Source organism: Vicia villosa, linkage group LG3 (assembly GCF_029867415.1).
Source record: "Vicia villosa cultivar HV-30 ecotype Madison, WI linkage group LG3, Vvil1.0, whole genome shotgun sequence".
Classification (NCBI taxonomy): Eukaryota; Viridiplantae; Streptophyta; class Magnoliopsida; order Fabales; family Fabaceae; genus Vicia; species Vicia villosa.
Genome location: NC_081182.1, coordinates 113,215,815 through 113,225,174, shown reverse-complemented (window position 1 = coordinate 113,225,174; position 9,360 = coordinate 113,215,815). Strand labels below are relative to the sequence as shown.

The 9,360-nt window shown below is 39.7% G+C and overlaps 2 protein-coding genes across 2 annotated transcripts; one reads left to right on the top strand and one right to left on the bottom strand.

Moving 5' to 3' along the window:
- The first annotated feature begins 1,105 nt into the window (after window positions 1-1,105).
- On the top strand, window positions 1,106-4,373 carry LOC131662352 (cell division protein FtsZ homolog 1, chloroplastic-like). Its single transcript, XM_058932119.1, has 6 exons — window positions 1,106-1,959; window positions 2,125-2,224; window positions 2,369-2,598; window positions 2,855-3,022; window positions 3,241-3,474; window positions 3,861-4,373. Exons 1-6 carry the CDS (start codon window positions 1,684-1,686, stop codon window positions 4,041-4,043), a joined length of 1,191 nt encoding a protein of 396 aa, XP_058788102.1. The 5' UTR covers window positions 1,106-1,683; the 3' UTR covers window positions 4,044-4,373.
- A 1,761-nt stretch (window positions 4,374-6,134) lies between these two features.
- LOC131658822 (uncharacterized) lies at window positions 6,135-9,048 on the bottom strand. Its single transcript, XM_058928074.1, has 3 exons — window positions 8,103-9,048; window positions 7,777-7,940; window positions 6,135-7,667 (listed from the first exon to the last, which is right to left on the bottom strand). Exons 1-3 carry the CDS (start codon window positions 9,046-9,048, stop codon window positions 6,135-6,137), a joined length of 2,643 nt encoding a protein of 880 aa, XP_058784057.1.
- Window positions 9,049-9,360: the final 312 nt, after the last annotated feature.

The following is a 9,360-nucleotide window of genomic DNA, read 5'->3' as shown; positions in this document are numbered from 1 at the left end:
TTCAAACTTTTTCTTCATAGCATCCCATACATCTTTAGAAGTATCCTTCTTAAGGATGGTGTCAAGCACAGTTCGATCAATCGCCTGAAAGAGATAGTTTTTCGTTTTGAGATCCTTCAACTTCATCTCATCGTTCTTCTTTCGTTGTGCTTCTGTCGGTACCACTCCACTTGCTGGCTCAACATAGCCAGGCTCGATTAGCTCCCAATATTCCTTTGATCTGAGGAAATTTTCCATCAGCATACTCCAATGATCATAATGACCATCAAAGACTGCTGCTGCAAGGATATCAAAGACTGCTGCTTTGATAGACCAGGCCCAGTGGGGGCTCTTATGCCAAATTATTGAGAACTTTTATAGTTATTGAAACTAAAAGAAAGAACAGAACAATTGGACTGAATGACTCAGCTTTATTAACTACAGCATTGGCTTAAATAGCCATTGAATACACGATAGAAACAATAACTGAAACAATCAACTATGCTAAAATAGAGGATGATAATGCTAAGTGGTTCCTAAAATTAAGGAAAATATAATATAACTAAAAGACTAAGTCTGTCCTATAAAACAGGACTTTTATTCTAACTTAAATTAAGCAATAACTCTTTCATCCGTCTGTCGACAATGATAGATGTATTAGCTTCACCAACATGACACTTCAAAACGAGAATAATCTAAGAGTCATGTTCTTAATATTTGGTTAGTATTGTTCTTTGGAGCCGATCAATTTAGACATTATTTCGATCGTATGTTGATGTTATATGTTCACAAATCTAATTCATTCTAAGATGTTCGATGTGATTGCATCGTGTTTGGTTGAACGCGATTAAGAAATAATTAGTTTGTAGTATTCGATATATAACTTGTTAAGTTTCATATCTATTCATCGAGCTCAATTTTTAGTTGTGCAAAGACATCAAATACAAAAGTGAAAATTTGAACTCGCGATATCCCGTATATTATTTTTATATTTGTTTAATATAGCATTCTAATTTAATATATTTGTTGATGAATTTAATATTTTGAATTCTTAAAATTTCAAAAGGAATGTAAGGATTGAGAAAAGAAAAAGTCAATAATTAAACACTCACAAAAAGAAAAAGAAAAAAAGAACTTGTTGTGCTCAGTGTGCCGCCTCTATGTCAAGGATCTTCCTCTCAACTAAACTTTGACATGGAAACTCAACTCAATTTTCAATCTATCTTCAAACCCTAAATTCCCAATCATTATTCCATTTCTCTTTTGCAAATTAACCCTAAAACCTTCAACACACCACAACTCACCAGAGAACCTAAAATGACAATGCTTTCTCTAAAAAACCCCAATAAGCTACTCCCACCCTCTTCCATTCCCACTCCAATTTCTCACACTGCACTCTCTTCTTCATATTCTTCATTCACTCTCAGAAACTCTGTTTCACTGAACCCTAGATTAAGAACCAGTAACACTCAATAATTAAACATATTAAAAAAAAAAAAGAAAAAAAGAACTCCCTTGCTTTTGCTGTGCTCAGGTGTGCCGCCTCTATGTCAAGGATCTTCATCTCAAGTGAACTTTGACATGGAAACTCAACTCAATTTTCAATCTATCTTCAAACCCTAAATTCCCAATCATTATTCCATTCCCCTTTCGCAAATCAACCCTAAAACCATTAACACCCCACAACACACAACAGAAGCTAAAATGACAATGCTTTCCCTAAAAAACCCCAACAAGCTACTCCCACCCTCTTCCATTCCCACTCCAATTTCTCACACTTCACTCTCTTCTTCATTCACTCTCAGAAGCTGTGTTTCACTGAACCCTAGATTAAGAACCAGTAACACTGAACCCCTGCGACGTCGTTTTAGACCCGTTAAATGTTCATTTTCATCTGTTGATAATGCTAAGATTAAGGTTGTTGGTGTTGGTGGCGGTGGCAACAATGCTGTTAATCGTATGATTGGTTGCGGATTACAGGTTTGTTTCTCTTCAATGGTTGATAAAGCTTTGTTTTTTTATTTATGAATAATGTGCAATTGTGATGATTTTGGTGGGTTTGCTTATCTAAGTAATGCTAAAAAAATTCTCCATTCATTAATTCTGAAACATTTTGTTTTATTATTATTATTTTGATTTAATCAGGGTGTGGACTTTTATGCTATAAATACTGATGCTCAAGCACTGGTTCATTCTGCTGCTGAAAATCCTATCCAAATTGGAGAACTCTTGACCCGTGGATTAGGTCAGACACTCGCCTTCTATGCCTTGGAGATTCCTTTGTGCATTATACTCAATTGGAACTTGCTTATATGTTGTCTATTATGTGATTCGCGCATATATGTGTGTGTGGCTTAAATTCTTATCAAATTTCTTCATAGAGATGCAGGTACCGGTGGTAATCCACTTTTGGGGGAACAAGCTGCCGAGGAATCAAAAGAAACTATTTTTAATGCCCTTCAAGGATCTGATTTAGTGTTTGTAACTGCCGGTATGGGGGGTGGTACAGGGTCTGGTGCTGCTCCTGTTGTGGCCCAGATAGCAAAAGAGGCTGGCTACTTAACCGTAGGTGTTGTTACTTATCCATTCAGTTTTGAAGGACGCAAAAGATCATTGCAGGCATGTGTTAATTCTTTCCTTAGTTGAAACTTGGAAGCACATTGTAAACTTAGCCACTTCAAAAGTTACTTAACACTGTTAATTAATTTTCGTCCTAATTTTTCTATCATACACAGTTTCAATAATCATGAGTTATCTTACAGTTGAATGTGTTGCATAAGTTGCTTGATGTTTACTTTCTATCTTCCAAGATATTGTGGTGCTTTGAGGATACTTTTGAGTGGTTGAAATTCAAATTCCAACGTCATCATTTCAGGCACTAGAAGCCATCGAAAAGCTGCAGAAAAACGTGGATACACTTATAGTGATTCCAAACGACCGACTTCTTGACTTAGCTGATGAGCAGACGCCTCTTCAGGATGCTTTCCAGCTTGCTGATGATGTTCTACGACAGGGAGTACAGGGAATATCAGACATCATAACAGTGAGTTGACCAACAATTTATTGATATTTCCTATCTCCTCACTGTAATGTGAGAAAGTTTAGTTTATCACAGTAGATTGCAAAGAGAATTAGGTTATTAAAAAGATGAATAAATTCTCTGCCTCCTTTTTTCATTTGAGTGATGACACGAATTATCCTGTCAAGTACATTTTGATGTTCTCCTATGGCGACGATACAAATTATCCCATGCTTTTGCAGATACCTGGTCTTGTAAATGTGGATTTCGCTGATGTAAAAGCTGTGATGAAAGACTCTGGAACTGCAATGCTTGGAGTAGGTGTTTCCTCTGGTAAAAACCGTGCAGAAGAAGCTGCAGAACAGGCTACTTTGGCACCTTTAATTGGATCATCTATTCAATCCGCTACCGGAATAGTTTATAATATTACCGGAGGAAAAGACATAACTCTGCAGGAAGTGAATCGAGTGTCTCAGGTACTTCATTTTATCACCACTTGTTGAAAGATCATCCTATCTTTCCTTTTGCACTAATGATCTGTTTGGATTAAATTTATTTGAGCTTATCAACTGATATTTTTTTTATCAACTGATATAAACATTTGTGAAACTGTTTAGGAAAGAGTTTATGGAAACAACTTTTGACATGTCCATAAGCTCTTTTTCAGTTTATTTCCACAAACTTTTCTGAATAGCTTATAGTTTATATGAAAACATCGACTTTATTTTATCTCTTGCTATAGAATTAACATATACATAAGCACTACTTATATGATAAGTGCTTATTAAACCGGGTTTGAGTTGATATTGTGCATCTGTTGAAAATCTATGTATCCCTTTTCTAAAAACCGGTAATTTTATAGGTTGTGACAAGTTTAGCTGATCCTTCTGCCAATATTATATTTGGAGCTGTTGTTGACGATCGCTACAATGGCGAGATTCATGTGACTATCATCGCAACTGGCTTCTCACAATCCTTCCAAAAGATACTACTAACGGATCCAAGGGCTGCAAAGCTTCTTGACAGATTACCAGTGGGAATATAAAGCAACCAAACGTCCCCTCCCCTCAAAGGCTCGGACTTTTCCTCAACAGTTGCATCTAAAACATCCCCGCGAAAGCTCTTGTTTTAGCTTCTTCATTCTTTTGACCCTTTTGTAAAAATATTTAAACTTGAATATGGTTATCGTCTCATTCTTTGATTGTGGAGAACGCTTTTACAAACTCTTGAAGAAATTGGCCATGACTGTGATTCACGGTGTTAGTGTAACGCATGTAGCATTTTTCTCGAAGGAATGAGTGTGTGTATATAAGTTACTAAAAATGTATGTTGACAAAGAAGCTTCATTGTTAATGTCTAAGGCCAATGTGTTACATGTGCATGGGGACTTCAAATGTACTAGATTTTAGAATAGTATATAAGAAAAAGTTAAAGCCACTCAGATTAGGTTAATTGTGAGGATTTTCAGTAATTTGCATGGACATCATCATACACTCAAACTTCATTGCAACCAAAACAAAAATTCGTTGTCCCAGAATTTTTCTTCCCCTTTTTTTTTTTGTGACTATATATTCATAAAATATAATCTATTAGGCCTCTCTATTTTAAAATTCAGTTTATAAAACCTTCTATTTACTTGTCTAAGTTTTCTTGGTCACTGTTATTTTTAATTACTTGTGGGGTGCCATTATTGAATTAATATTTTAATTCAATATTCATGTCATTAGGCTTTTTAGTTAAATTATACAAATCTGCTGTTTGATTTGGCAAAGTTGTTACCATGGCTTGTTTTCATAATTTTTCATGAAATAGTTGTAGCAACATTAGTAAAGGTATAATGTTGTTGTGATATACAATTATGAGGATTTGGCAAGTAAGTTGATCTACATAACCTATAACCTGTAAATTTCAATTTGAATATTTTATAATAAACAAAGTCATATTTATTGTATCTCTAAGATATAAGATAACAAAAGTATATGTTTGATTTTATTGCAATATCTTCTTGTAGGTGAAGAATTACATATATTTCTAATAGATAACTAAAATCTATCTTTTTTTTTTTTTTTATAGAAAGACCAAACATATATTAAGAAGAGGCTAAAGGAGCCAAAGATACATGAGTCTCCTCAAAATGAGGGATAGAGCCTAACTAGGTACGCGAGCCAACAACACGACCCAACCTGACTAAGTTGTGAGCATCTAAGATATTGTTCCTACCAACAAACAAAACAGATCCAGAAACAAAAGAATTAAGCAAAGCCTGACATTCCAGGACAATAGGTTCAAGGTCAATCGCATAACTAATGCCATTGACACAATCGACAACACCAAGAGCATCGGAATGGAGTGTGACATTCGCGATCAAGGAATCCTTTGCCAACTGCAGACCCCATTTAATACCAAAAGCTTCAGCCATACTAGGGGAAGCGAAACACGACAGCCTTTGAGTTGCAGCCAGCAAAACATCACCATTAGGAGCTTTGATCACGCAACCCAGGACCATCACGCCTCCTTCAAAACAGCCTGCGTCTGTCTGAACAGACCAAGAATTTTCAAACAAGCTTTCAACATGAGCTGGCAGCAGAGCAGAAGTTGCAACAACCGAACTAACATTAAACTCGCTAGCAGCATACAACACATCCTGGGCTAACAGTAACGGACATGGAGACTTATTTCTGAACACCATCGAGTTCCTCGCCTGCCAAACTTTTCATAAACCGAAACAAACAACTTGCAGCAGATTAGAATCCTTAATGGAGAAAATTTGCTTAAGCCACTCACCAATATCCCCTAAAGACGGGACTCTCACCCCCAAAGAACCGGCAAAAAACATACGCTTAATAAAAGCACAATGGATAAAGAGGTGGGAAGAGGTTTCCGGACAGCAGTCACACAAGGGGCAGGAGGAGTCGATCGAGATACCTTTCTTGCTGATGTTACTGCGCGTAGGGAGAATATCCTTCAAAATCCTCCACAGGAACTCCTTGATCTTGCTGGGAATAGGAGCCTTCCACAAAGGTTTCCATAGAGAATCCAGAGAACAAGAGGAGGGGCCAGGCTTGCTGAAGCGTCTAGAGGCAGTCAAGAGATGATAAGCAGTTTTCACCGAAAATTCCCCATTCTTTTCAGCATTCTAGATCAGAATGTCCTTCCCCAAATCAGTAGAGAGAGGGATACCCGCAACATGAGCTGCCCCATTATCCCCCATAATATCCTTAATAACATCCATCTTCCAACAACTCAAATCTTCATCAATAATAGAGCTAACCTTAGTATCACTTGGCCAAGGTAACAGACGGGATAGAGGTTTGAAACCTGGCAGAGAAGGAATCCAGTTATCCTCCCAAATACGAACACTCGCACTGTCACCAATCCTCCATCTAGAGCCCTTCAAAACCATCTCTTTGGAACTAAGGATACTTCTCCAAGCATAGCTTGGCTTGAACCCCAAACCAGCCTCGGAAACGTCACAATTAGGATAATATCTCCCTTTAAAAAACCTCTCCAAGAGAGTCCCGTCGCCTTTCAGCAACCTCCAGAACTGCATGCCAAGAAGGCTAGTGTTGAAATACCGTATTCCTCTAAAGCCCAATCCTCCATCGCCTTTAGCAATCGTCAAATTGTCCCACCTCGTCCAGTGAATTGTCTTCTCTCCATTTTTCGCCCCCCACCAAAATCTCGCCAACATGGACTCAATCTCCGCACAGCAAGAATCAGGAATCTTGTAGCAGCTCATAATATACGACGGGATCGCTTGGGCCACCGCCTTAATGAGAACCTCCTTCCCGGCTCTAGATAAGAAGCTTTCCTTCCATCCCTTCACTTTTTTCCACACTCTTTCAACCACCAAGGAGAAAACATCCTTCTTCGACCTGCCGAAGACAACTGGCAGCCCCAGATATTTGGTATGGCTATTGACAGACTTGAACCCAAGAAAACTTCGGATAGCTTCTTTCGAGGCAGCACTGACATTACCACTAAAGGAAACCTCCGACTTCTCCACATTCACAAGCTGGCCCGAGGCATTTTGATACCTATGCAGGATACCAAGGATTCTGGCAGCTTCGAATTCGTTGGCCCTAGAGAACAAAAGGTTGTCGTCCGCGAAAAAGAGATGAGAAATTGTCGGGGCATGCCTAGCGACCTTGATTCCATGGAAAACCTTAGAGTTAGCAGCCATCTTGAACATACCTGAAAGGATCTCAGCACACAAAATAAACAAGTAAGGTGACAAGGGATCTCCTTGACGGAGTCCCCTTTGAGGGCAGAAACTTCTACTCGGCTGACCGTTAATAAGAATTTGATAGGTAACGGAGGAAATGCATCGCTTGATGAGGTTAATCAAACCAGTGGGGAAGTTAAACGCTTCAAGAGTACCAACCACAAACTCCCACTCTAAACGATCGTAGGCCTTAGACATGTCCAACTTTAGCGCCATCACCCCTTTCTTCCCTTTCTTTTTGTTTTTCATCCAATGGAAACAGTCCATGGCTATTAAGGCGTTATCCGTGATGAGACGCCCTTTGACGAAGGCGCTCTGCTCTTCGCTCACAATATCCGGGAGAATACCCTTCAAACGATTGGCAATAGTTTTGGTAATCACTTTCAAGATAACATTGCATAGACTAATGGGGCGGAACTCCTGAGGGGAGCCGGGGTTCTTCACCTTCGGGATAAGGGAAATAAAAGTAGAGTTGAAAACTGAAGGATCCTTTCCGTTATTCAGAATATCTAACGCAGCCTTGGTGACGTCTCTGCCCACAATACTCCAGTACTTTTGAAAAAAAACCCGCGTTCAGTCCATCCGGCCCCGGGGCTTTGCCGGGATGCATTTGAAAAAGAGCTTCCTTTACTTCTTCCCCAGAAAAAACCTTTCCACACCACTCCTTTTGCACGTCGGACAGTTTAGAATGGGTAGCACTGCAAACACCAGCAATGCCTGTAGGATTTGACGAAGAAAAAATATTTTCAAAATAGGCAAGAAGGATTTTCTCACATTGACCCGAGCCACTTCTCCACCTTCCATCCGAATCCTTAAGCCTTCTAATACGATTGGTTCTCCTTCTCTAATCTGCTTTCCCATGAAAAAACTTCGTATTACGGTCTCCCTCCTTCAACCAGACCGCCCTACTACGCTGCCTCCACACAATCTCTTCTAAGCGAAGAAGCTTGTTCCGCTGAACATCAAGAGCCCTGTACTGAGAGATATCCTCCGCCCTACTAGACCACCTCACATCGTCCTGAAGAAGAACTTCAATTATTTTGAGTTCCTTAGCTATATGACCAGTTCTGTAGTGCTTGAAAACAGCCTGCAAAGAGTGGAGAGAATTTGTTTTGGCACTAAAGGAACCCGCCGCAGACCAAAGATCACGAACCAAAGATTCACAAAGAGGGTCCTTGCACCAAACATCTTCAAATCTGAAAAGATGAGGGCGTTTTTCCAAGAGAGCTTCTTTCTCAACAACAATTCTCAAAACAGCATGATCCGATCCAAATCTGGGTAAATGGAACACTTTTGTACAAGGGAATTCCTCCAAAAAAGAGCTATTCGCCAGGCCCCTGTCCAATCTACATTGAATATTCTCTTGCCCTCTTCTCCCATTGGACCAAGTAAACTTATAACCCGAAAAGCCCATATCCAGTAAGTTGCAAGCCTCCAACGTTTGCCTCCCCCACGCCATTTGACTGACAGTCCTGTAGTTACCCCCCAGTTTCTCCTCCTCCTGAACCGTATCATTCAGATCCCCAAAGCAAATAAATTTTCCAACAGCCTCCCTAAACACCCCTTGAATCAATAGCCACGTGTTCTTTTTTAGATGATCTTCCGGAAAACCATAGAAACCCGAAAAGAACCACGGAACATCGTCATCCTCCAATTGGCAGCTACCAGCAATATGATTATCAGAAAAAGAACGAATCTTGAAACATCCTGGATCTTTAGATAATAGACACAGGCCCCCAGCTCTATCCCTACCACTTCCCCTACAATCAACCGAAAGAACACATTTGTAACCAATTTTAATTGCAATACTTTGCATCTCCTCCATCTTCAGCTTAGTCTCCATCAAGAAGACCAAAAAGGGGTTTTCTAATTTGGTGAGCCTTGACAAGGCTCGAACTGCCCGAGGATGCCCCAAACCTCTACAGTTCCAACTCAATATTTTCATTGGGATAGGCGGTGTTGGGCCACCAACACCACCTCTGGTAACGGGGATAGATTAGATTCACCTTCAGCCACTTGCCTCCTCTTCTTCTCACCACTGCCGCAGTCTTCCACAGAACCATCAACAATCATCACATCAACAAGCTGTCTCTTAGAGTTTTCCTGATCTGGGGCCTTCTTCGGTAAAGCCTTGTTT

Coding starts and splice junctions, on each gene's coding strand:
- LOC131658822 (XM_058928074.1), bottom strand. CDS start 9,048: ATGGAGGAGATGCAAAGTATTGCAATTAAAATTGGTTACAAATGTGTT. Junction 7,941..8,102: donor CTGGTTGAAGGAGGGAGACC/GTAATACGAAGT, acceptor CAAATCCTACAG/GCATTGCTGGTGTTTGCAGT. Junction 7,668..7,776: donor ACGCGGGTTTTTTTTCAAAA/GTACTGGAGTAT, acceptor CTTATCCCGAAG/GTGAAGAACCCCGGCTCCCC.
- LOC131662352 (XM_058932119.1), top strand. CDS start 1,684: ATGACAATGCTTTCCCTAAAAAACCCCAACAAGCTACTCCCACCCTCT. Junction 1,960..2,124: donor TGATTGGTTGCGGATTACAG/GTTTGTTTCTCT, acceptor TGATTTAATCAG/GGTGTGGACTTTTATGCTAT. Junction 2,599..2,854: donor GACGCAAAAGATCATTGCAG/GCATGTGTTAAT, acceptor TCATCATTTCAG/GCACTAGAAGCCATCGAAAA.